Below are 26,613 nucleotides of genomic sequence, written 5' to 3'. Positions count from 1 at the left end.
AAGCAAAGCAAACAAGCAGACAGACAAACATGCAAGCCTCTGAAAAATGAACACCCCTAAGAGGCTGTCTCCCGGGGAACTGCAAATCTTAGCCCCTTTCTGAGGAAGTGAGAGCTGGGGATTTCTTAGAGATTTCCCCTTGACACACAAGCATTCTCATGGATTAACTAGTAAAACACCGTGTGGCTAGAGACACGGTCCCTGCATCCTTCTCAGTGTGTGGAAGTGCAGTGCCGTGTCCACTCGATGGGAGCCGGCAGGCTGCCCCTCAGGCTTCTCCGGGAGAAGCTGGCTCTGCCTGCCGCGGTTCCCCCACCCTGCGCCGGCTCCTTCCCTGTCCACGGTCCTGGGCAGCTCCATCGCCCAAACGGGAGCTGAGTTTGCAAGCTGACAGGGCACGCACAGGGCTGGTGGTGCTGATGTCAGAGCCAGCAGACAGTCGTGATTGGATCTAATTAGACTTTGCAGCAGCAAATAGACAGGCTCCCTGCGTGATTGGCTTCAAAGTGGCTGGTGCCAAACAACTAGCAGAGGTGCCAAAGTAGGAGCTTGCGTTTGGAGCCTGGCTCCGGAGAGGCAGGAGGAGAGGAGGGAGGAGGGGAGGAGGCCAGAGCCCGGAGCCCAGACTGCCGGGCGCACCTTCCCTTCGCAGCCCCTTGGCCCTGGAGCGCTCCGTGCTGGGCTCAGATCACAGGCTCTCAGCCCAGCTGGAAACAAGTGACAGAGAACAATTGGCGAGGGAGGGGGGAGAGCCCGCGAGTGCTCAGTCCTAAAAAGTGAACCCGCTCCCTGATTCGCAGAAGCGCATACCGGCGGCGGCGGCGGCAGCAGGAGCAGGAAAGGTGAAATTGTTTCCGAAACGATCCGTGCCCCGTTCCACTCGCCGAGTCCCGGCCATGGCATCCGTCCTGGGGACCAGCAGAGCGTCCGGAGGGCTGAGCGGTCAACTCAAATGCAAGTCCAAGCGGCGGCGGCGGCGGCGGTCCAAGAGGAAAGGTAAGGCGCCGGCTTCCGCGCTGCCCCCCGCGAACTCCGCTCGCGCGCCGGCCTCGGTCTGCGGGCTCGCCGGCGCCAGCAGCCGCACTTCGGGGCGCTGGGGGCTGCTGGTCGGTCGCACGAAGCAGAGCGCGCTGGAGTCCCGTCCCTCTGTAAGTGCTGGGGGCTTCTGCAAGCCCGGGGGCGGCGCGGTCAGCTGAGCGGAGGGCCCCGCAGAGGAGAGACGCGGCGGATGGGGCCGCGCTGCTCTTCTGGCTGGAGGTTGGCGCCCTCCCCGGACTCCCGCTCCCCAGGCCGCCGGCCGCCGGCACTAACTCTGACCCTCGCGGAGGCAACACTAGCTCGAGAGCCAAAGGAAACACTTGCTCAAGCCAGCGTCCCTAAAAACGAGGGACGGGGCCCGGTGCCAGCTTCTCCATCCAAATTGTCCTGGAGAAAGCAGTGGGTACAACCCTGGCAGCCGCCTCCCCAGTTGGCTGGCGGTTTCTATTCAGAGTGGTGCCTGTTGTTTTGTAAACACTGGGACCTGCAGAGGGAACACGGCTTGTCTGGGGGAGTAAGCAGAAATTAGTACACGAAAGGAGAAGTAGGCGTTCCGGCTTGTTACAGTGAGAAACTGCGAACCAGAAATGGAGAGGCAGCAGCCGGGTGACAGGTTGCTCCGGACACCCTGTCAGGTTTGTGCCTTGTTACCGACACCTCGGAGCTGAGCCCCTGGAGTTAGTGGGTCCCCCCGCCAGCCCTAGGCTCCCACACCAGGGCTGCTGTGAGCGCGGCCGGGTCCCAGAGTGCCGCCCCAGCCCGCGTGCTCCCGCGGGAGGATGGAGGGTTCCTCCAGTGCCGCTGGCCCTTGCCCGGGGAGGGACTTGTGATCAGCAGCTCCTTGTCCTGAGTCTGCAGGAGAAAGTTCAGTTCTTGTTCTTTGAAATGTGTTGGTATTTTTTAAGTGGCCAAGGAACCGTCAGGAACAGTTGGAAGGACAGACCTGAGCTGTGTCAGGCGGTCCGGCTTCCCCAGCGCAGGGTGCGGTGCTGGGTGTGGTTGGGGCCGTAAGTCCTCGTCCAGAATCTTCATCTCTGCCGTGGCCTAGGGCACATTTCTGACCCCTCTTCTCCCCGAGTCCTTCTCGACTTCTTCTGATAATAGAAATTAGCCAGACGTATGGTTTGAAGACATAAATGCCAGTACCACACAGTCACTGGTTATGATTGCATGTCGGGATGGCCGGAAGCAAGGTGCCAACTTCCCAGGCGGGTTGCAGAGCCTTCCGTGTCGGGGTCGGGGGTGGTCGGGGGATGATTCTGTGAGTCCAGGTCAGCTCTCAAGCTGCTAGAATGAGCAGCGGCTGCTCTGTTATCTGCGAATTTCACTCTGAAACACATCTGTGATGTCGCCCAAAAATAAGGCTAACAAAAAGTGATAATGATATTGGAAAAAAAAAATCACAGAATTTAATAACTAACCTCTTTTAAAAGAGATAAAAAGGAAACACTTTAAGTGTTCATTTTCTAATTTTTTGGTTTAGTATATTTAAATATTTAAAATTGAAAAGTATGAAATAATATTTTACAATAAAGAAAACCTGTAAGAAGAAAATATAAGCTAATGGATATTCGTGCTTTTCTCCAAATTCATTTTTTGTACCTTTAAATGTCAGTCAGTCGTGCTAGGTTAGAAGGCATTCAATTTTGGATAGAAAAACAAGAAATCTGAAAGAAGACTTCATTGGCTGTAAACCGTAACGACTGAAAAATTTATATGACATATTTCTGTGCTTCATTTTGGGTACACCAAGTCTCTTAATTTTCATACCAGAACCTGAAGCGGGGAGGGTGATGAGGGTGTGTGTACTGATTCCTGTTTCGCCTGCATTTATCTGTGGGGTGGAATTTCCTGGGGCATCTGCTGACAGCTTACCATGGTAGAAGTCACATCTAACTGCCAAATATCCACTTTTTTAGGGAAAAGTTAGCAATTAAGTGTAAGTGATCAAATGAAAAGAGAATAGCAGTTATGGGGCACTTTAGCTCTTTATTTGCACTTTCCTGGGAATGGATCAGTTTATGCAGAATTCCTGGTTACTGCAGGTGCTTTTTTTCCTCTTCTACCAGGACGATGGTGACTGTAAATTATGTTCTAATATTCATGAATCTTAACAGAAGTAATTGAATAGAATCACCTCAGCTTTTAAACTTATCCAATATTAAAACTCTTTATTTGTCACAATTTTAAACCCACACGTGTTTTGATGGCTGTTAAGGGATCTTAGTGAGGCTCTGCTGAGTGCTAGGTAGAGCCACTGAGTATGAGCACGGGGAGTTCTTTTTATATGTGACTAGGTCAATTGCTCTAGTGTCCACCTTGTTTGCCAGTGCTGTGTGGGTTTCCCCCTATTCTGATGAACAAGGGTCATCTTGAAGCCGCATGGTAACTTAGTTTCTCAGAGCCGTCGGCTGGAATGCTGTGAGCTCTCTGTGCTCTGAGAGTGGCTTCCGTGTGACTCTCACCAGTGTCTTCTTAGTGTCAGAATAGTCTGTGGGCACCGGAGTCGGAACTGTGGCTGCCGTGTGAGTGTGGAATTGCTCTGATGCTCCCGTTATGATGACATATGGCCCAGCATCTCGGGAATGAAATTTTTCCTGCAGGAGGCATGTTTTAGTCACTGTACCACACAGAGTAGTTTATAGCTTTACAAGTCTGAAAAAATAAAAATAAAAATAAAACTTAGTCACGGAGATTACTCACTAGCCCAGACCTGCGTTCGCCTCTCAGAGAGACCTGGAGGGATGGGCTGCGCACGCCCCCGCCCACCAGCCCTCCTGCTCGCTTGTTAGGACCTCGTGCGGCCTGCTGCTGCGTTTCCTCTGTGTGCTGGTTTTTGGTTGGGGCTTTCTCTTAGAAATGACTTAGGAATGACTTACATTTCCTGTGCAAACAAGAAATGTCCAATTTTGGCTTTTGTGGGGGAGAAAACAGGCAGTTAAAAAAAGCTGTGAAAGGAGCAGGGTTACCACCTAATTCTCTCACACTTGGTTAAGGCACGTTCACGTCCCTGTGTCACACGGGAGACCCGCCAGTTTGTTCTGCTTCTGTGTCACCAGGAGACTTTGTGGAAGTCCCAGCAGCACTGGGCGCTCACGCAGGATGCCCACCCTGCTCGGCCTCTCGGAGAGGCCCGGGGGTGCGCCTCCCTCCGCAGTGCTGGGTAACCCCTTGCAAGGCAACTGCGCACGGCCAAGTGTGCCGCGTGGTCACATCAGAGTGGTCGTGCCTGCCTGCATTACAAAGGAACTGACGGAATCTTGTAAAAGATGTGTGTTTTAACACAAAATGGAAAAGGTCGAAGGCTTCTTAAATTAGCATCGGCTCGAGCAGGCAGCACAAGAGGGAGGTTCGTCACGCAGTGTCGTGTCTCAGGATGAACCACCTGCAGTTCCATCAGTTAGCCTGTCGCCCGCTGGCTACCTCCACGGTGACACGCTTGAGGGACTTCACAGGCGGAGTTTCAATTTTTAAAGTAGTACACGTGTTCCGTTTTGTGTCTCTTGGTCTTTCTTTGGTGAGTGTCGTTTTCCTAGAAGAAGCTGTGAAATGCATTTTGTAAATAAAGCGTTTTTAATATTTGACCCATGAGTATACAAAATGTACAAAATAAATGAGGTTTCTGGAAACTAAGGGGAAAAGATTGCTCTGTCACCAGAAACATGTTAGGAAATGGACTGGGAACCGATACAAATTCCGCTGGTTCCAGAGGTGAGCAGGAGGACCGGGCTTTAGGCGGCCAGCGGCAGTCATTAAGACAGAGGGGACGGGCCTCGGAGCTGGGGCCCGCCTTAGACGCTGTGGAAGCACGCGCTCGCTCGGCAGGTCGGGCCCGCTGAGTTCTGCATCAGCACACCACCCCGCTCTCTCTGAGGCGTTGACAGCAAACTAAGTTAATGCTTGAATTCCAGGTATCTTTTCCAGGCAGATCAGGGACACAGTGTTTCAGACAATCAGGGTGAATGCTGGAGGCTCTGACACAGGCTCCACAGAAGTGAGCCGGGGGTGGCGAGGAGGCAGGCGCGCGGTCGCTGAGTGGGGGGGCGAAGCCGGAGGAAAGTTGGCCCGGGCACAGCGCTGCTCGTGGACGGGAGCTCGGCAGGCGCGGGCTCGCTGGGAAGCGCGGTCCGCGGGGAGCTGCCGGAGCAGAGAGATGTGCCCCGTGGCCCCGAGCCCCCTGCAGCCGCAGAGCAGCGGGCAGGTCTCAGGCCGGCTGGTGGGGCTTCCACGCCTGCACTCATCGCAGCCGAGCCTCCGCACCGGCTGCCTGCTCGCTCGCCGACGACTCCAGAGGAAGGGCTGGATTTAGTGATAAAATTAAACTGATGAAACTGTTCGCCGTCATCTAATCACACAGGGCTTTTTCTTCCTTCCTCTTTTTGAAATCTGTATTAGTACCTCTGGTTTCTGGTGACCCGTGTAATAGCAGTAATTTGAGATTGCTTTGAGGGCATTAGATATGATGAGTGAACTTGAATTTAGAATAAAAATGTGAGATTCACGTATCCATGGCTAAATAGTGGTGGTTCGGTTATTGCCGAAGTGCTGTCCCAGAAGAGCGTTACGCAAGGAAATGCAGAACAAGGAAATCACATTTTTCTTCTCTTGAGGCACAGAGAGACAGATTATGCTCCAAAAGCGTTCCGTGTTCAATTTAAAACCCGTAAGTGTTTGTTGTTGTATGTGTGTACATGTATACATATACACGCAGTGAAGACAGCTGAAACATCAGAGCATTTTTTATGTCTGCCTGCTTCTTTTTCTAAAATGTTAGAATATGAATGCCACTGTTTTTGTAATACAGACAGTTTTGAACAACTCCTAAAACCAAAAATAATTCTACACTCTTCATCATTTAAAAATACTATTTCTAGATGCACGCTGTATCAGTAAACGGGGCTCTTAATTACTAGCAAACAAGATTTCTAAAAGGATAAATTTTCACGTGGAAAGCAAGATTTAAAAGCACTTATTATGGCATTCCTACACTGAAAAAAGAAAAAAGATGAATGCCAAGTAAAACATGAAAAGCACGCTGTCCTTCACAAAACACTCAAACTGCTGTGTGTTGGCACGTCCACGAGCTTGGACATCCCAAGGAAAAGCCCCACCGCGACCGGCTGCCTGCGTGCAGCGAGACCCGCCTCGTGTGGCCGAGTCTCTGGAAGTCGAGTGAGGCTGAATTAACCCCTGTCTTTTTAGTTATATGGCCCCTGCACTGAAATACAGATGTGCATGCTGTTAAATACTGGATTATGCAAAGAGCATTGTTTACTGCTAGCTATTAATATATTATAATTCCCTTCAGAATGTATCATTATCAAAGAGAGGGACACTGCTTGCAAAAAGAGGGGAAACATCTGCTTAATTCTTGATTGACACGTGAATCTGATATGCTCCTGCGGGACTTCAGGAGACGGAAAGGGGAGGGCACACTTAGAAATCTTTAAATGTGAGGACTCTTGTGCTCGCGCGTGTGACTGCCTTGGTTCCAAATACCCCTCTTGGGTGATTAAAATTTTATTTCCTTGTTTATTTAAAAGGAACCGGGGGCAGGGGGCTGTTGCGTCCGATTTCCTGGTTTTGTGTAAGCAGCATCACTGCAGATGCAGCCCTTCGAGCCCAAAATCTCCATCCGCAGATCTGTGAGCGAACCCATTTTCCGGGGAACCACACCCGAGAAACAGCAGCCTGGAAGTGGCTGTGTTTGCTTTTTAAGATGTCAGTCATCTTCCCCAGAGCAAACGTGGCCACTCACAAAGACAGCAGACTCTTTTTCCGGAGAACGATGAATATTTGGAAATGAGTTAATCTGAGTGCCTGAGTTCCCTCTTACTCCAGCTACAGGAGTGAAGTCTGAAGGGCCGCAAAATAATTTCATTTTGTTATCTTACCGGTGAGGAGTGAACACAGCTGGTAAGCAAGTGGCTAATAAGTGTGTCCTTTGTGTCATAAAACACACACACAAGTTCACTGCCATCTGTTTAAATTATGGAAATTATCAACAGTTAACGCCGGAATTTTTTAAATTTCAAAAAATAGCTAGCAGGTCATGTAAGTTTTGTGTTCGTACTAAAGAGGGCATTTTGTGCTTGATTAAGAAATAGCGCCCAATAAACGGAGCGTTTATAATGATGAAAAGTAGCATTCATGTTTAAGATGGAAGAGACATACAAATGCTCAGGTGACTTTTAGATTTTAAGACCGTTTCTTCTGAATCCCTAAGCGATGAAATTTTAAAAGCCCTTTTAAAGCTGTGTTCACTCAGAATCACAGGACTGGAGGCGGCCCCAGGGGTGGCTTCGCTGCAGAGAGGGGAGTCTGTGTACCCACCAGCGAAGCCCCAGCGTGAGCGCTCACAGTCGCTGGTCTCAGGCTGAAAAGTTGCAGCTCGTGTCCACACCTGCCAGGGTCAAACCCCCCATGACTCGGGAGAGGAGCTGGCGGTGTAGACAAAAGGTGGGACAGGACAGCTGTCATTTACAGTGCAGTTACCTGTTCAACTTGGCAAAACTCTGGGTAAAGGCATTCCTCGAAGGCTTTTAGAACAGTGCCCACAGGGAACGTAGTCACCAAAGAGAGCAAGGCTTCGGTTGCTGTTTCGCCATTGGGATAGTAAGTGAAACTAGTATTGCTCAGAACGTATTAGTGAACCCTCTTCTCTGGTCTCTGCTAGATGCAGGTGACTGTTACACCCAGATGTTAGCTCAGGCCTCCAGGTGATCGCACGCAATAGAGGGGTCCTTTAAATACCTCAACCGGGATGTGCTCTGGAGAATTTTATAGATTTAATTAATCTTTGCCGCTCCATTTATTTGAGATGAAATCTCTAATTCTTGTTTCCCTTGCCGATACCCGGAAGAGCTGCCTCGTCACTTTGGGATGTCTCACTTGACTTCTCAAATACGGCCCCAAAATAGGATGCGACCCGGCTCTCCGGAGCTAGAGCCTGTCCCCGGTCAAAGATGCTCCCCCAAGTCGTACCCTTCCTGCCGTTAGAAACAGACGAGAAGCAGGACTTGCGAATCCTGAGGCAGTGGCTCGCAGCAGACACCTGGGACAGCAATAACGGATCGGAAAACAATGTTGCCAGTCTAGGTCCGTCGGAAGTGCACAGATGCCCTTTCTTTGAAATTAATGCAGTGTTTCCTAAAAGTTTAATTGCTTTTGGAAAAGTCCAATTTAATAAACATGACAGAAACGTCAGCAGAATGGATTTTGACCTCCCCCACCCGCGGGTCTGGCTGGGCTCGCTCATCCCTGTCTGCAGCAGATGCTGCCCCGCGTTTGGCTTATGGCGGTGGCGCTCTGCGTCCTTAAAGGAAGCACGCTCCCTTTCTGCGAAACGTGGCGGGCGGCCCAGGCACGGTCAGGTACAGTTTAGAAGAGATATCTTATAAATTTGGTGTTGAGCAAAAGAGCATTAAGGAGAATACCTTTTACTGCTCCTTAGGTGAGTAAAGCATGGAAGGCCTGCTTTAACCACAGACATAGAGATATTTTATTTGTATTTCAACTCCAAATATTAATACTGCGGGTGAAAGTCTGCAAAGGGCCATCCGGGCTCTAACAGAAAGTGACTTTTTAATTCAAAACGTAACGGTTCAAGGAGAAATTTTAAAAATTCAAATGCATCCATGCTGCTAATTTTCTCTCTAAAGAAGAAGTAAATTGGAAATAAAAATCATTGCCATGTCCCTAGGGTAAATAGTAGCTTTGTAAACACTCGGAGACAGCAGCGCTGGGAAGTACTAACGTGGACAGCCCTGGAACGGTGTGGCCTGCGAGCAGGCGCCGCGCTGTCTGACGTGGCCCTGGCGGCAGTGCCTGTGTCGGCCCAGGCCCGCGCCAGGCCTGGCAGGGCTGTGGGCGGTGTCTGTTCAGCGCTGCTTGCAACCCAGGGAAACACTTTCTTCGCGAGTATTTAGGACTCTGAGGCTGTTTTTTTAAGATCTAAACAATGGGAACGTTTATATAATTTAATTGTTACCACTTGAGTGTTTTAATTTTAGAGAAGTTAAAGTATAATTTAGGCTTTTGCATGTAGATAATGAATAGAATTCAAGTCATTAAAAATTGTACTTTCTGGAGATTCTTAATCTAGGCATGTCGTATATACAGATGACAGACTCACGATTTGAAATACATATAAGTATTTATTGAAATAGTGAATATTGAAATATTAAGATTCTCCATCAGCTGTCTGGAACAATGGATGTCTAATATATACTCGTTTTTAAATGAATATTTTAAAAATCACGTATAGAGAAAAAATCTTGACTAAACTGAGATCAGAAACTCCTTGAGAGATGGTGAAAAAAATCCCTTTGGTTTATAATCATGCTTTTTAGTATTGAGGAAAATATCAATTTAAGGAAAACATCATTTAAAAAAATTAAAATTCCATGAAGTGAAATAAATCTTTTTGTCTCTGTCTCTAATAAAAATTAATCTGTCCTCTTACACCGTAACGTAAGACAGAAACAGAAACTGTGGCGGCAGGAAGGGGTCTTAATAGAGGGGAGGGAGGGGGCAGGGAGTAACCTGCGAACCTCCTCCTTCCTCTGCTCAGGTCAGAGTTCCTCTGCCTGCGTCTTATTTTCTGTATCTTCCGAAACAGGAGGGGCGCTTTGTTGAAAAGTGTGGCACATGAGGTCCAGATCTGCTCTGTTTGCACTTTGCCTTAAACACTGTATGTCAGTTCAGACGGGGTTTGTTTGACGTGTGTAAGTACCTCTCACTCATTTGCAGTTGGGTCTCCTCGGGCTCCTACCAGGGGCTGGGTGACAGCTCAGAACTGAAAAGACACAAGGGAAAAAAGTCGGCAGGATCCTCTCAGAGCTTATATTGGATTTGGGGATATAGACAAACAAACGTAAAATCAGACAAAGACGACCCGCCACGACCCCAGTGCCGTGAGGCCCTATGGGAATTTGTTTAAATGCACAGTATTATCACACATATTACGAAACTGAATTTCTGTTGTATTTCTTTTATCATTTGGTGAAGCCTCCTATATCAAAACTAAATCAGTAAAATACAAACCCCTTTAGGTTTGAGCATTTACATTCTCTCCACAGTGTCAAAACATAGTAGCTGCTCAATTAAAATCCGCTGAGAAAACTGATTTCATTTTTGAAATAAGGGTTGTGCAAAAAAATAGTCAGAACCTAGTAAAAGGGAAGATGTAAGGAGACTGGGTGTGATCGCATGCGCTGCTGCAGTTTACACAGGGGACAAACACTGGGGGGGGCCTGTGAGTGGGATGGTCTCAGGGGCCCCCTTGGGGGTGACGACCGCTCGGGAAGGGGGCCTCTCCCACGCTGGTTTTGTGGAGCCGTCTGCAGGTCTGACTGGCGGCTGTGGGGCTGCATGCCTGGTGGTTTCTCCAGGGTGGGGCCAGGTGTGCTCGCTGTGTTTCCAGAAGTTAGTGCACAGGCTCTCTCACGGTCCCCCATCAATGAGTGGTGCCTGCAGAGTTAATTATCAAATTTAGACCAAAAATGTATAAAGGGCACCGACTGACTTATTTATAAGTCATTGCTATGTAAATTTGAATTTATTCATTCAGCAAACATTTATGGACAGCTTTATGTGTCAGCCACTGGCTAAATGGCAGGATTTAAGTCGCAGAAGCTCCAGAAGACGTTCTAAGAGAGCCGGAAGCTGTGGCTCATTGTGGTCCCGGCTTCCCGGAGTCTGTGCTGCAGAGGTATCTCACAAACCCCCTTTCAGAAGGCTGGCAAGACACACCAGGTGTTGGCCAAACCAGCCGTGCTGTGTGCTCACGGACACTGTTGTGGTGGAGTGACATGGGACCTCAGACCAAACAAATTCCAGAGGTTCGTGTCCACAAGCCTGGCGCCCCTCCCGTGCCCCCAGCTTGGGCACAGAGGCCCATCGCGGCCAGCCTCGCGGGGGCACGTCTGTCCTCCCACGCCTGCAGCCCGTGCCTGGACTCCTCCGAGACCACCCACAGACAGCTGCGTCCTGCGTCTCGGGTCGCAGAAGTCCCCCTCTGTCCCCTGCTGAGGGCGAGCATCGGCCCGTCTGTGCAGCACAGAGGCCTCGCACCGGGCCCGGCAAACTCGGAAACCAGGAGCCTGCCTCATGACATGCCTCGGCCTCCTCCTTGGCCAAGGGCGGCCCCTCCGCCTGGAGGTCCTAGCAGCCACGGGGCTGCACCCACCACCTCGTCGCTTAGCTCTGTGGTCGCGGGACTCGTCGTGACAAAGACGCGGCGCTGAGCCTGTCCCCTGTTCCTGGTCTTTCTTATGTTTTACCTATTAGATGACCTTGGAGAGACCTGTCCCTCCCCCGGCCGTGTCCTCCGTCTCCATCTCACACACGTCAGTCACCGGGAGGCAGAGCTCTGGGCGCAGGGCCTGCGTGGTCTGCCCGCTCCGGCTGCCGTGCGTCGGGCTCAGTCTCTCTCGGTGATGACACTTAGGGATGTTTTCAAACTTGCACATCAGGGAAAAACTAAAAATGCAAATTGATAAAACTGAAATCATACAAAGGGTTTAATGCTACATCCCATTTGTATACATTTGTGCAAAATGGATTGTAAATGATACACAGCAGAAATCTTGTATTAGCATTCGTGCCTCTTCACTGAAACCTGCTTCACCCTTAATCCAAGGGGGTCAAGGAACCTGTCTTCCCTCTGGACTCGCCTGGACTTTCCTGCTCCTGGAGGTCAGGCTGAGCTGGCCCTCCACTGTGTCTGTCTACCCTGAAATATTGTTTCCTTGTGTGGGGTTCTCATCACTGGTATCAGAAGCCACCTCTGCGTCTGAAAATACCCAGAGTTCACATCCGAAGCAGAGACGTTACCTCCTGCAACTCCAGCAAGTGTCTCCCTCTGGAGTTCCCTCTTGGTGTTGCCCCAGGAAGGCCATCCTCTTCCTGGTCCGTGATCTTCTCTCCAACTTGGGAGCAACGTTAAGTGACTTATCCCGCTGTAGTTCTGCGAGAAGGAATGGCCTTCTACTCTGGGTTCACAGCAGGAGCAAGCCCCCCACGCTTGATAAAGTAACTAGGAACAGGCAGCGTGACGCGGCCTGTGTGAGGTCCCTGGACCCCCTGGTCCAGGAGCGGGGAGGCTGAGTTTGCCCACACCACAGGCGAAGTCCATGAGCTAGCAGTCACGGGGCGGGATGTGTCTGTTCTACAGAACGTTGGCCTCACCCAAGAGGTTAACAAAACACCAGGGAGGACAAACCCTGAAAGAGTCGTTTAGCTGAGACTCTGCTCATGGGCTTGCAGCAGCTGTGTTGATGAGTCAAGTGTAATCAGCCACTGCCCGTTTGGCCCTGACGATAAGAACCAAAAACGAGTCGCTCAATAAATGAGCGACTTCCCTGTTCTACCCCAGGAATTTTTCTCTGCTGCACCATCGCCTTATCTGCAAAAGAGGAACAGCATTTGAAACATAAGACTGTGAGAGGGACATGTGTTTCACATGCATTTCAGGTGCATACATGTGGGCATAAATACACACGTGTACACAGCAAGTACCAAAACGTCTGTCGTTCCTTGGTGACCTGTAATGAACTTTTAAGATAAAATTTAGAGCAGAGGGGTCTTTTTGTACTTGTCAGTCTAAGGTAACTGTGCACGGAAGTGTGGAGAGACCGTATGCTGGTCAGCCTGGTGCTCTGACAAACACCACAGCAGCGCTGTGTTCCCTCCCAGTCCCGGAGGCTGGAGAGGGAGCCCCTGGTGTCGCAGGGCCGGTTTCTCCCGAGGCCTCTGTCCCCGCGTCCCCACCTGGTCTCCCCTCTGTTCGTGTCTGTGTCCTGATCGCCTGTTCTTCTAAGGACACCAGTCCTGTGGGGTCAGGACCCTCCCTAGTGACCTCATTTTACCTTCATCACCTCTGTAGAACCACGTTTCCAAACACAGACACGTTCTGAGGGTCTGGGAGTTGGGGCTTCAATGTAAGAATCTGGGGGCACACAGAAGAGCACTGTCTGTTCACCTTTAGAGAAGTTCCCTGAAACCGAAGCATATTGCCCTGTATCAGAGGCCTCTCTCCAGAAACGTCATCTCTACCTCAGTCAGGCTGGAAAATTCATGTTCCATTTCCTCACTGTAGTATCTCTAGCAGATGAACCCCGAAATCTCTCGAGGATGAGAAGTACTAGTAGAGCTGGACTAACACCAGCTTTGATTCAATAACGTCCGTATTTTTTCTTCTTGATTATTTGTTGTGAGCGATGCCCTCTGACGTGGTGCTGTGAACCTCCGTGGACTGATGGTCTTCTGCCTTTGGTCTCCTCCTTTCCAGTCCCTCTGAAGACCCCGTTTGTAGTTAAAGGTGGTGTGAACTCTCGTGACTCTGAGCGAGAGGGCCGAGGCCACGCCCATGCCCCGCTGAGGGCTCTCTGTCCTAGGGAGCAGGGTCGGCCCTGTGTTTCCTGTTGGGGGTAAAGGGGAACCTCGGGGCTCGTCAGCTGAGGGCCCTCTCTCTGTGTTTCTGGATGAGACAGCGATGCAAAGAGCTAGGTGGCCACTCCCTAAAGCTGGGCACTGGGTTAGAGTCAGGTGCTCCTGGGTGTGGAACTGAGCGCGTAGGTGCCGAGAGCCATCCCGTGAGTGCACGTCGTGGGAAGGAGGGGACCCCGAGGGTGAGGCGACAGGAGGGGCTCACTGCCACTCAGGGGCCCTGTGGACACGGAGTCTCAGGATTGTCACCAGTGCCCAAAACGCCGTGGCATGGAGCCGTGAAACGGGGGAACCCCAAGGTTCTGCGCTTCCTGTCTTCATAAAGACAAGAAAGACGCTGAACGGCACAAAAGCAGCTCGTGACGTTGTAACGTGTATGTGTGTGTGTGTGTGTGTGTAGATGTATTTGCATATGTGTAAGTACACATGTATGCGGGGCCTTCGTTTGCTGAAGGAGCCTCTTCAGGCTGATCTGAAGGCTAAAGGAACTCTCAGACAGTGCGACCAACTTGGACACGGCGTCTTCATTGTTCAGACGACAGCTATTAATACGTATTCACTCCAAAATAAATGCTAGTTCTTGCACAAAATAAAAATGTTCAAGAACTGCAATGAATTAATATGTTGATATTGGAGGTGAGGAAATTTTAAATTCTGTTTTTAAGAATCAGATACAAAAATAGCCTATGTGCTGTTCATACACAGCCTCTGCATGCACAGTGCACATGACGTGTGTACCCAGACGAGCACATGGCTTATTATGACACTCAGTGTAGTTAATATTTTGCAGCGAAAATGAAGACTGCTCTCCATTCAGTGAAGCCCTGGAACTAAATCTGAATGCTATAAAAGGCCCTCATTGTATTTAAATACCCTTTTGGTTACTGTGCATCTGGATTTAAAATGAGAACGTTCTGTCCTACCTTGCATGTGTGTTTGTGTACAGGACAGGTTTCACCCACTTTCCTGCATAAAGGATGAGTTTAATGTTCCAGTTTCCCAGATTAAACCAGCTCAGAGTCTGGGCTGGTGATACAAAGTCACAATCAACTTAAAGCCGCAGGTAAACATGTAGGTTCCATTTCAAATGCACTGAGTAAACGCATGAAAAGTGGATTGCAAAGCAAGCTTGGGGAGAGAAGAGTCACACAGGACATCTGAACGCAGCATATGATGCCTGACCCTGGAAGTGCCAACTTTGAAACAGAACAGTTAAATAACAGAGACCCTCATGAGTAAACAGACTGTTCCCAGGACATAACAAAGGGAAATTAACAGAAAGGGAATATTTGCAACTGGGCACAGACTAAAATTGCTCTTCCCATCTGTTCAATATCTTATTTATAAAACCATTTTACAGAAACACACAGGTAGACTTCCGGGCTTTTAAAATTCCTTTGTAAACAAGTCACCCGTTCTGGGTGACACTGTGTTTATAGTGGGCCTGGAAGTCTTCCCTTTTCTCCAGAGGTAAGAGTGGGAGGCCGCTTCATGCCATGAACTGGAGAGGAGAGTGGCCCGAGCAGATTTCTTTAGACCCTCCCCGCTCATTCTGTGGGGCTGTCGGAGACCCTGGTGGGGCCCCGGGAGGAGCTGAGGAGGGGTGGAAACACAGGTGGCACCCCTGCAGACGGAAGGGAAGGGACCCGGAGCCGGTCTGGTGCAGCTCATACCTGGGACTCGGGTCGCAGGTGGCGGTCGGTGTTCGCGGCTCCAATGGGCTTCTGTGGACTTCCCTGCTGACGCAGGAACAACGCCTAAAACTCCGTTTGTAGCAGTGTCTTCCAGCTCTCACCTCACTCACAGTAGGAGTTGCCCCTTACCTGAGTGTCTTCGAGTGTGTGTGTGTGTGTGTGAGAGTGTGAGTGTGGGTGCACCCGTGTGCCTTGCACAAGTACAGAAACAGAACAGCCAAGTCGCTTAGTGTAAATATAATCTCTCAGAGTAAAGCATGCCAGTTTAGAAAGTGCTCTCATAATGGGCTTATGGCTTTAAAGTTTATTTTCAATACTTGTTCTTTCTGAATTCTTTTACATCGGCATGAACGCTTAAAACACAGTAACCTTTGACCTCTTGCAGTGTTTTGGTTTGTTTCTTTCCCTTGGCCGCCTGATTTTTTAAGTGACTTGACTTCTTTACGCAAGTTGAATGGTGATGTATCAGTTACCCTGTTCCGGTCAGTCTCGATCCCAAGGCCCCTCCAGCCGAGGAAGGCAGGAGTCTTGAGCTTAAAACTGAGATTCGGTCATTAGCATCACCCTGCATTTCATTCAGACGAGCACTGGTTTTCCCTTCAGGTATGTTCATTGTATTTCTTATCAAGTTTCACAATGGCTTTGTAATTACTTTTTTTTAAATTTTTTATTGATTTATAATCATTTTACAATGTTGTATCAAATTCCAGTGTAGAGCACAATTTTTCAGTTATACATGAACATATATATATTCACTGAGACATTTTTTTCTCTGTGAGCTACCATAAGATCTTGTGTATATTTCCCTGTGCTATACAGTATAGTCTTGTTTATCTGTTCTACAATTTTGAAATCCCGTCTATCCCTTCCCACCCCCCGCCCCCTTGGCAACCGCAAGTTTGTATTCTATGTCTATGAGTCTATTTCTGTTTGGAATCACTTTTATTGAATCAATGGAAAGATCAAATGCATGATATTTAGTGTAGACTTATTTAAGGAAAAACAATGAATGTTTTAAACTTCCTGATAACCTTGCAAGTGGGAACATCCACACTGAGCAGGTGTTGCCAAGACACCGGGCACGCACAAGTCAGAAAATGACCATCGACTCACTGTTCCTTACCTGTCTTCCTTCTCAATGCTGTACTTCTCATTTTTTCAGCTCACTGCTACATTAGTTGCTGTCTCAAAATGTGCTTTCAGCGGACTATCAGGCCTTCGCCAACTGTCTCTTAAGGAGGGTAATGGTGTGTCCAGGCGGCCTGTGGGCACACCTGTCGTTCGGGACGGATTCGACCTGATGCCCATTTCAGTGCCATTAGCATCCCAATTTAAATGGTTGATCAGTCACACGCCCCGTAGCTTATGAAACCATACTGAGCATCACTACTCCACTAAGTACTCGAGGACCCCCCTCATGACGTCCCTCCCTCCTTTGCTGTATTTTCCTGAACTACATCACCTGTACGTTTGTGGGTGTGGTGTTTCTGATTTACATTTGTCTAATTCTCACTAAAGTATAATACAGCATTTAATTTTTCATGTTATTACAATATTCTTTCCAGTAGACCCGTGGTGTCCGTAAGAGATAAGTACTCAGAGCTGTGTGACTGTTAAGTCGGCCAGTGCTTTTATAGCAGGACACTGCTCCTGCAGAATGGAGTAAAGTAAAATTTCCAGGTGAAGTTCCAGACAACATGCAAGACTTTTTTTTTTTTTTAAGTTTGGGGTATTCTGATGTACATAAATTCAGCAGTTGCTTTGCTGGGAGTCTCCACAGAGTCCAGTGCATCTTTTGAGACTGCCCCAGGTGAAGAGAAGCATGTAGTGTTTTCTAAACTTACTTCAGCCTTAAAACCTTTGGGAGACAAGTATCACTGCCTCGCTTCGCACCAGCGCTTGGTGGCCTGCAGCTTAGGGGGCGTCCAAGTGATTGAACGCGTTGAACGTCTTCACAGACTCTGCTGCTGAGTGGACTGTTTATGATCTTGAATCTGTCTAAAGCTTCTGTTTTCTTCCTAAGAACCACCCATTTCTTAGGCCCTGTAACACCTTTATTACTGTCACCAGCCGTGCTGGACGTAGCTGCCCAGATTCAGGGTTACTGTCCTTACTCTGAGCAGAAGTCACCTTCCTGACGCGGTAAGCCAGCGCGGCCGGTGCCTTGTGTCTGGAGCCTGAGCGCTGGGATGTGACTCGGAGCCCAGAACCAAGGACTTGGGGCACCTTCTGCAAAGCAGAATTGGCCGCTGACCAATGTGATTGTCCAGGACGGCGTCCAGAGCCTGGCCCAGCAGCCGGAGGAGGAGGGAGGCAGCAGTGATGGAGGGGCCCACTGTCCCCCCACCCAGCTTAGAACCTTCCTCGTTATCTCAGCCCCCGGCCCGTCCAGTCTCGGATCCACTCTACACATCTAATAAATGCTCTTCTTGCATAAAATGAATGGGTTTTGTTTCAATAGCTTATAAATAAGAACTAGCATATTATTTTCTTTTCAGGACCTTTTAAAAATAATAGAGCGAAGCAGAAATGGAGCACCGTCCGTGAGAAGCAGCTGTGGAGTCATGGGCCAGGTTGCCTCCAGCTTCATTGTTGTACTCCTGCTCAGCAGGGGTTAGGAGACAATTAATTTCAGCATCAAGATACTTAAACATTCCTACATTTCCTGGATCTTTGGAGTCCATTTTCATCCACAATTTTAAAAGAAATACGTTAATACATTTAGTATGAAATAACCTTGAAAGTTTCTCAACCAATCAAAATCTATTATTCAAAAGTAAAAGATGCTAAATATTTACTAGTAGCTTTTATTTTATTCTTAAACCCTGCTTACTGCTTACTTTTAAAGACAATATTATACAGTCAGTCACCATAAAAGACAGGTTCAGTGGACCTTCACAGATGAAAATACACTTTCAGGCTGAAAAGTCTTGAGAGACAGTATGACTACTGCAGCTGAGCTCTGGACAAAGCTCTGAGCTTCCTGGTAGCCAAGACAAAAAGTAAAAGAGTTAGAGACTTCTTCTTTTGCAGTAAAAGCAGTCAAACCACAGGAAGAAAAAAATTAGGCTGTATGATGTAACAACTTGGTATCGCGGTTTATCGCGGTTGTTGAAGACCTCATTTCGGTTTCACTGGAGCGTCTGGTGTTTTAAGTAGCCAGTTCTGACAGACTGTCCAGGCAGAACCGGCTCTAAGACGTGCGCCCAAGCGACGTTCTGTGGTCCAGGCTGCCCGGAGGCCTCAGGACCAGAAAGGCAGGCATGACTCTTCCTCTGGTAGGAGTACCTGGCAGAGTAAAAGCAACTCGGGAGATTGAAGTTAAAAATGTAAGAAGCAGGTAAGGACCCAGACCTCGTCTTCACCATGCAAGGCTGAATGTCAAGGATGCCGTATCACGTTCTGGGCACACGTGCGGACCCTAAAAGCCCTGGCCAGGAGGCAGCCCCCAGGGGGCAGCACTGACCCCAGCAGCAGGGGCTCCCGCCGACTGGAGACGCTCACTGGGTGAGTCGTCTCCCCCTTGGGTCTTAGCACATGAACGAGGACCAGAGATGTGCCTGAGATGCGGTGCCTCGGCCTGCTCGCCCCTCGCACCTGCTTCCAGGTGAGGGGCTTGCTCCGCATTGATGGAGGCGCGCTGCGGGGTCGGCTGTAAACTCAGTCTGAATCGTGTGACCCTCCTCCCAGAGCAAGCTGACCCGGACCCTGACGTCCCCTGCTGTCAGGTCCTGGCCTCCAGCTGTATCTGGAAACTGGCTAAATGTTCATTTTTTTTAAACTACCATTCTGGCCTAAGGAGGACTGTCCTTCTCTTAAATTTCCCTCACACAGACCGTTCCACCACATCCAGTCAAGTACTTTTTTAAAAAATGGAACATCTTTAAATTGAAATCACGTGGATCTCCTTACGCAAAAGAAAGAGCTCGGGTTTGTGAACCGGTCTTAGTCTAGGAACCACAGTTAGCAAACCACCGGCTGACCGAGCCCTGGACCCTGGCGCTGGGCCCTGGCGTGGGCCTGCAGTGAGCCCCTTTCACAGGGGGCTGCGATCCCGCTTCCCCACTGGCGTCCTCCGTCTCCTCCGGGAAGCGAGTAATGAGAGCACATGGATGGCCCGCTGGAAAGGGACGAGAGCATGCCGGCCACCTCCCTCCTGTTCCGCCTGAGGTCTGCAGCACAGGCCTTCCCAACAGGGTGTTCAGTGCTGCCCGGACTCCGAGCTCTGGTCCACACCTTGCTGACAGACTCCCGCACAGGAGACGCTCGCCTACAAACTCTTCTTGTCGCACCTCACCTGAAATGCTGAATTCTCTCTTTTTTTTTTTTTTTTTTTTTTTTGCCAAATAAAAGAGTATTGGGGGCCTTAAAAATGATCTTTGAAACCAGCTAGAAACCTTCTAGAAAAACCCTTGTAGGGCAGACCTGCTGTGCACATTTACACACACGTGCGATTTGCATTTCTGTGTTTATGTTTATCACTTCTAAGCACCCTGTTCCTTCACCAAGCTCTGCCCCCAGCCTCCTGCTCATCAAACTGCAGAAACCCCGAGCTCAGTGTGGCCTGATGCAATTCTCTTCCCTAACTCCGCACGCGGCCAGGACGGATCTGCAGGTAAGGCGAGTGCCATCAGGACACAGTGTTTCCCCGGGACTCTGTGCTGTTCCGCTTGAAGTGTTTACGAAGCAGACCAGCCCGTGCCGACTCTGCCCATCGCCCGAGTCGCCAGCCCACCTGTCCAGGTGCGTCCTCCTCCCAGGTGCCCAGTGTCTCCAGTCTGAGTTCTCATGGCCATACCAGACTCCCACTTGTCTCCTCCCAGCTACACATTTTCCTCTGACGGTCACTTTTAAAACTCTGATGTCACCTAGTTGGCTTTGGCAATGATTTGATAGACTCTCACAGGGAGGTATAAACGAAAAAAGTACAAGTGAAAAATGTTACAATGAAGGAGCTTGCGTGTTCGCAGGAAAGCGGTTTTTGTGGAACACATAGTGTGATGGTGGTTTTGGTCAGCAGCAGCAAGACGGAGAGAGAAGTTTCTGGGAAGGGTGAAGGGGAGACGTCACACCCCACAGGCGGCCACCGGCTCCACAGGCAGGGAGCACACGGTGCACTTCTGTGAAGTGCTTTTCCACGCCCATCCCTTTCCCTTCGTGCAAAACATTTGCAGAGAAAAAGAAAGGAAAGGAATGAATAATATAATACACCTGGTGATTTCTTACCTTTGTATAAAGCAGAATCCATCAAACATATGTAATTTTTGCTTATATAAGAGCTATGTGAATTCCTTCCAAACGTATTAATTTGTACAAAATGAAAACGGTTGTATTTCTGCTTGGAAAATGGCCAGATTGCATAAAGCAACAGTTTTGAGCACCTGTTGTGTGTCGGGCTGTGCAAAGAACCAGCCGGCAGTCAGCGTGGGCTCTGTCCGGGAGGAACTTACGGGTAGGAATTCCAGACATCTGCTTTCAACACAGTTTATAACATTACTGTTCTGGGAATTTTCTTACTGGATTTTAGGCATACATAATTTGGAAATTTGTTTTTGTAAAGGGTGTATTTTGCATCCCCAAAATCTTGGGCAGTTCGAGAATCCTGGGAAATCCAAAACCAAACGTCTGTAACGTGAAAGGATGAGACTGCCTCGAAGTTTTCATTTCTTACCAGAAGGGTTTTGGAGGTGCGAAAGCACAGCTCTGAGCTGTATTAAACCCTCGGCGGCTGCAAGACGTCCACTGCCATCTGCAGTCACCCCAAAACGTCAGAGCCACGGCTCCTTCTGTTCCTCACGGAGGTGGGAGCTACACGTGTAAATCTACAATAACACGGGCAGAGGAGCCGCTTTCTCAGTTATTTTCGTGGAAAGGGGAGCTCGTTCGGCAGTTGCACGAGCAGAGGCAGCAGGGATGCTCAGGACGCGCTGTCCTCCGGCAAACGCCTGGGCGGGACGGCGCTCTCCGGAGGGCGCGCGCGAGGTGACCGGGGAAGGAGCAGGCAGCTACTTCTCAAATTAGCATAATTAGTAATTATCTCTTAATAGCGCCACTCGGCTTCAGAGACTTGGCACTTGAATTTCTGCTTAAAGTTCAGTGAAGAAAAACAAATTCCACCCTGAAGTGTTTCAGTAGCACAGCTGAGCTGCCAAGGTCACTGCTGGCCGAGGTAAAGGGTCCTCCGCTGTCAGAACCAGGCTCGTGACCATACACATTCGGACAGAAAACACCGAGGAGTGCGTGGCTTCCTTAATGCTCCCCAGTCTCTCTTTCTATCTTTGAAGACACCTCCAGCATTGTCCCTGCCTAGGGATCCCATGTCACTAGCTGGGTACCGAGAGCCATTCATCTAATGAAACATAACATAGCTTCCCGTAGATCACAAGTCTGTCTGTCCAAGTGAAGATAGCATGAAAAAAAATATGTTTGGCAGGACACGGAGAAGACGTGTTTACAGTTTTTCACAGCGAAGCAGCATCTCCCCTTTAGTCTGGGCAAGGAACCCTTTGCAACTTGTCAAAGCCATCTTTTGTTACTAATTAGTGGCCCCTGAGGTGTACATTGTAGCAGTTTGTAGGAAGTCCACACTGTCGCCCCTTGAGGTTGGTCAGTAAGCCCCTGGACGGAGGGTCCGGACAGCAGTGGGGCAGCCGGGGGGGGGCACTAGCCGGGCGCAGGGGCAGGAGACGCCCGTGGGACGTCTGTCTTGGTTTAGATCAGTGCTGTCAGAGGCTGAGGGCGAGGGTGGCCTCTGGGTGCGCAGTGACTCCTTCCTCCGGGCTGACACGTCCCGGCTGAGCCCCTCCTCCCCCCAGCTCTTCCCTCCGCCCGCCGGCACTCTGATTTCCACGTGACCCTCCCGGTCCGTTCCCAGATGGGCCCGCGGTGCTGGGTGTTCTCTGATGTGGCTCACGGGCTGAGGATTTGACTGTACAAGTGACTCTCCAAAGAAGGAAGAAAGAACTGAATGTTTTCATGGAAATCTCATTAAACCCTCACAGTGACTCAGTGAGGTAGATGCTCTTATTCCTGTTTTGCAAGAAGGGAAAACCAGGTCCTTAAGTGATGCAGAATATAGCAAAAGGAGAACTGGAGCCTGACCTTTCCCAGGACAGCAGACTGCCTCCCAGAGCTCACACCTTCTTCCCGAAACACTGAGCAAAATGTTAGCAGCTCTGTTTTTTGAGGAATCTCCAGACTGCTCTCCACAGGGGCTGCACCGTTTTACATCCCCCCCACCAGCAGTGCTCCAGGGTTCCCTTCACTCCACACCTTCACCGACACTTCCTGATTTCTTTTTTCAAGTAGCCATTCTAATAGGCGTGCGGTGGCGTCTCACTGAACTTTGATCTGCTGGTAGCTAGTGATTTTGAGCAGTTTTTCATATACATGTCGGCCATTTGTATATCTTCCTTGGAGAAATGTCTGTTCAAGTCGTTTGCCAGATTTTAATTAGTTATTTGGTTTTTGCTGTTGAATTGTAGGAGGTTCTTATATATTTTGGAACTTAATCCCTTCTCAAATATGTAGTTTGTGAGTCCTTTTCCCCATTATGTAGGCTGCCTTTTCATTTTGCTGATGGTTTCCTCTGCTGTGCGGAAGCTTTTTAGTTTGATGTGGTCCCACTTGTGTATTTTTACTTTTGTAACCTGTGCTTTTGGTTCCAATAAGTGTTCGACTTCATTCTTGTTCACAGGGGTGTCTGGTGCTTCCAGCACCGCTGGCTGAAGACTGTCCTTCACCTATTGTATATTCCTGGGGACCTTCTCAAAGACCTGTCAACTGTATGTGCGTGAGCTTCATTCTGGGCTCTCTATTCTGTCACATTGGTCTGTGTGTCTGTCTTTATGCCAGCGCCACTCTGTTTTAATTACTGTAGCTTTGTCATGTATTTTGAAATCGGGAAGTTTGATTCCTCCAGCTTGTTCATTTTTCTCAAAGTTGATTTGGTTGTTTGGGGTTTTTTGTTGTTCCATGTGAATTTTATGATTTTTTTTTAATTTCTATAAAAAAACAAACACCGTTGAGATTTTGATGGAGGTAGCACTGACTCTGCAGATTGCTTTGGGCTTGGACATTTTAGTGATATTAAGTCTTTCTATCTATGAACATGGGATGTTTTTCCGTCTGTTTCTCTCCCCTTTAGTTTCCTACATCAGTGTCCTGTAGTTTTGAGTGTACAAGTCTTTCACTTCCTGGTTAAGTTTATTTGTAAATATTTTATTCCTTTTGATGTTATCGTAAATAGGATTGCTTTCTTAATTTCCTTTTCAGATGGTTCGATGTTTGTAGAAATGTGACTGGTTTTTGTATGATGATTATGTGTCCTAGAATTTTACTGAATTTGCTTATTGTGTCTAATAATTTTTGTGGAGTCTTTGGGGGGGTTCTAAACGTAGGGTCATGTCATCTTCAAATACAGATTGTTTTGCTTCTTCTTTCTGATTTAGACTCCTTTTAACTCTTTCTGTTGCTCAGTTTACCTGGAGAGGCCTTCGGTACTGTGTTGAATAGAAGTGGTGACATTGGGCATCCCTGCCTTGTTCCTGATCTCAGAGGAAAAGCTTTCAAGTTTTTATACTTCAGTATGTTAGCAATCCCACTTCTGGGTATTTATCGAGAACTCAAACCAATGTCCCTTGCACTGTTGCTCACAATAACCAAGATATGGAAATGACCCGTATCTTGAAATAAGTTAGAATATGATTCAGCCTTAAAAAAAAAAGGGAGAAATCCTGCCATTTTCAATGACATGGATAAGCCTAGAGGACATTATGCCAAGTGTAACAGGCCAGTCGCAGAAGGATGGGGGCTGCCCAGTTCCCCTCATCTGAATATCTCAAATAGTCAGACTCCTAGAAGCGGAGACTGAGACAGCGGCGGCCGGGCTGGGGGGCGGGAAGGGGGAGTTGCTCAAAGGGCATGAGGTCTGCTGCGAGCAGAGCTCCAGACGGCTGCCGCCAGCCTTGTGCCCGACAGGAGGGCGTTCCTTGGACAGGAGGGTGGAGCTTATGTTGTGTTCTTACCCCCCCACACACCTGCACACACAACAGAAAGAGCAGGAGGACTCAGAGAAGCTTCTGGAGGCGTTGGATGTCTCTCACCTGGCTGTGGCGATGCTGCCAAGGGTTAACGTGTCCGCACTCGCCACACAGTGCACATCGGGATGTGCGTTTCCTTGTGTCTCAGTTGTGCCTCAGGGAAACTCTGAGAAAGAAGAGCGTCTGGAAGCCTGGGGAGAAGCAGAGCCCTGCCAGCCGCACTCGTGCTCGGTCACCGTCCCAAACACACGGGTCTTCCTTCTCAGCGTGTGTCCGCACGGTGCCTCCTGCAGGGTCTGCGCGGGGAGGGTGTAAACTCGCCCACACTCCCCTCTCTGTGTAAAGTGACCCCTCCTGCAGTCGCGGCCTGTTTGTGCCACCACGTACCCCTTAAACGAACACACCACTTCCTCAGGTGTGAGGGACAGGCTGTGTTCTCCTGGCCAAAGCCTGGCTGGGCATCTCCTCTGGGCAAATTGCACATCAGTGGCTTGGTTTCCGGATCCAGATTCCCTTCCGTTCACCACTTTTAAGTTTCTCATGTCGCCTCCAACACAGGGTTTTCGCGAGTTTCTCTCTTCCTCTTTGTGCAAGGCATGGGCTGACGTGAACTCAAATAGAATCTCTGCCATCCAGGAGCAGAAGTCCCCGGGGCCCCAGGAAGCCCAGGTGGAGTCACTCCCAGCCATGTGGTTTCCAGACCGCGTGTCGGCACGTCCTTCTGCGCCGTGAGCCCAGTCCGCAGAGGCCCGACGTGCACGGAGCAGCAGAGACGCTCAGGGCGGGGCTTTTGGTCAGGAAGCATCTTAGTCACTAACTCCTGAGACTCCCTGCCTATCCTGTGTGCCGACCAGTCTGTCCCAGTTTCCACCACGGAGGGGAGAATAAATCAGGGAAAACCTGCATTCTGTGCTGCTGTAGAAACCAGGGCTTCCATCCTGAACTTGAACACGACAGTCTTCTGAGCCAGATGTCTATCTGGTTTACAGCCAAAAGAGAAGATGAAATATTTCTTCTGGAAAATTCTAGAGAGGCCACACCAAGACACTGCGCACGTGTGCGCTCGCTGACTCAGCCTGCCGTCTGCAGGGAGGCCCCAGCCTCCCATGGCCCTTGCTAGACAGGCCAAGCCTGAACAGGGCTCGGACACTTCTAATAGCATGACAAGGCGGTGCATGTTTCAAACCAGAGATTATGAAGGCCGAAGAACACAGTGTTATGAAACCCAGTCAGAATGGTGATACAAAAGCACCCAGATACAAGACTGAGCAAACTTAAAATCAGAGATTAAAGTGTGGCATTGCTGGGTCATGCAAACGTCTCCAGAAAGAAGAGTATCTGGGAAGTGGGGCTAAGGAGCTCGTGAAGAACCCTGGGGCACAGCTGCGTCTTCCTCCCCCGGGGCCCCCTCGGCCTTCTCGGACATGGCAGAAATGATGGGAAACAGACAAGGGGTATCACATGGGGAGACAGGTGGCCCCCCAGGGCCCGAGGTGGAGCGCGGTCACCTGTGAAGTTGTCGGGACGGGGGACCTTGAGAAGGGAGCTGGGAGAAAGGGGTCCCGTGAGACAGCGTGTCTTTGGAAGCAGTCTTCGTTTGGATGAAAATAATCTTGGTACCCATTTAGTGAAACGAGAAAAACCCTAAACGTTTGACTGCCTGGTGTTGCTCGTTCCAGGTGGGTGTGCGGAGAGAGGGCCCCGAGCTAAGTAGTGGGCTGCCTGGAGGAGAGCGTTTGCCACCAGGGGACCCGTCGCCGGGGGAGAGGGTTGGTCCTGGCCTGGACAGCCACGTGCTGGGGCGCGCGTGCTTCTAGCCGGACCCTCCCTGTGTGTTTATTTGACGGAGTGAGATCCATGACCTCAGATGCACGAGGAACAGAGGGACCAGCTTCTGCAGTCACTGCTTAAGGTTAGACAGTCGTACGGCTGAAAACCTAGAGACATGACCCCCAGCTTGCTGAAAAGTAGGACCATTTTTCTTTGAAACCAAACTGTTCTGAGAACCCAGAGGAATGGAAAACACTGCTATTGGCGCATCCTTGGGATTCACTGTCTTCAGAGGGAGGAAGGATTGGCATCCAAGTTTACTGTCTAAATACATACGTACCTACGACAGCCTCGTCTTGGCTCCAGGAGGAAGACAAGCCCATGAGAAGGCAGCAGGCAGACAAGGTTCTGGGGTGGGGACACTGACCCCGTGTGCGCCTCTCCCTCCCCACAGTCCTGTCTGTGTCCACTTCTCACCCCCGTTCACGGTACACAGGTCCGACCGCTCCTGAGTGGCAAGATGACACCAGAGATGCAGGAAGTGTGCCTGGGACTTGGTCAGGCCCCGTCCAGGACATGAAGGAGCCGCCTGCCTCCCCGAGCAGGCTGAGGGCACGCCG

General features: G+C 49.6%; 1 protein-coding gene across 1 annotated transcript in view; it reads left to right on the top strand.

The window, feature by feature from the left end:
• The window catches only part of ADARB2 (adenosine deaminase RNA specific B2 (inactive)), a 382,017-nt gene that overhangs the window by 89,500 nt on the left and 265,904 nt on the right, over positions 1-26,613 (top strand). The window contains exon 2 of the mRNA XM_032473756.1: positions 801-996. Coding sequence (XP_032329647.1) covers positions 897-996 — 100 coding nt within the window. The 5' untranslated portion in view covers positions 801-896. The remainder of the gene's footprint in view (positions 1-800; positions 997-26,613) is intronic.

Source organism: Camelus ferus, chromosome 35 (assembly GCF_009834535.1).
Source record: "Camelus ferus isolate YT-003-E chromosome 35, BCGSAC_Cfer_1.0, whole genome shotgun sequence".
Taxonomy (NCBI): domain Eukaryota; kingdom Metazoa; phylum Chordata; class Mammalia; order Artiodactyla; family Camelidae; genus Camelus; species Camelus ferus.
The sequence above is the reverse complement of the archived record's forward strand: the minus strand, read 5'-3'. Positions and strand labels throughout refer to the sequence as shown.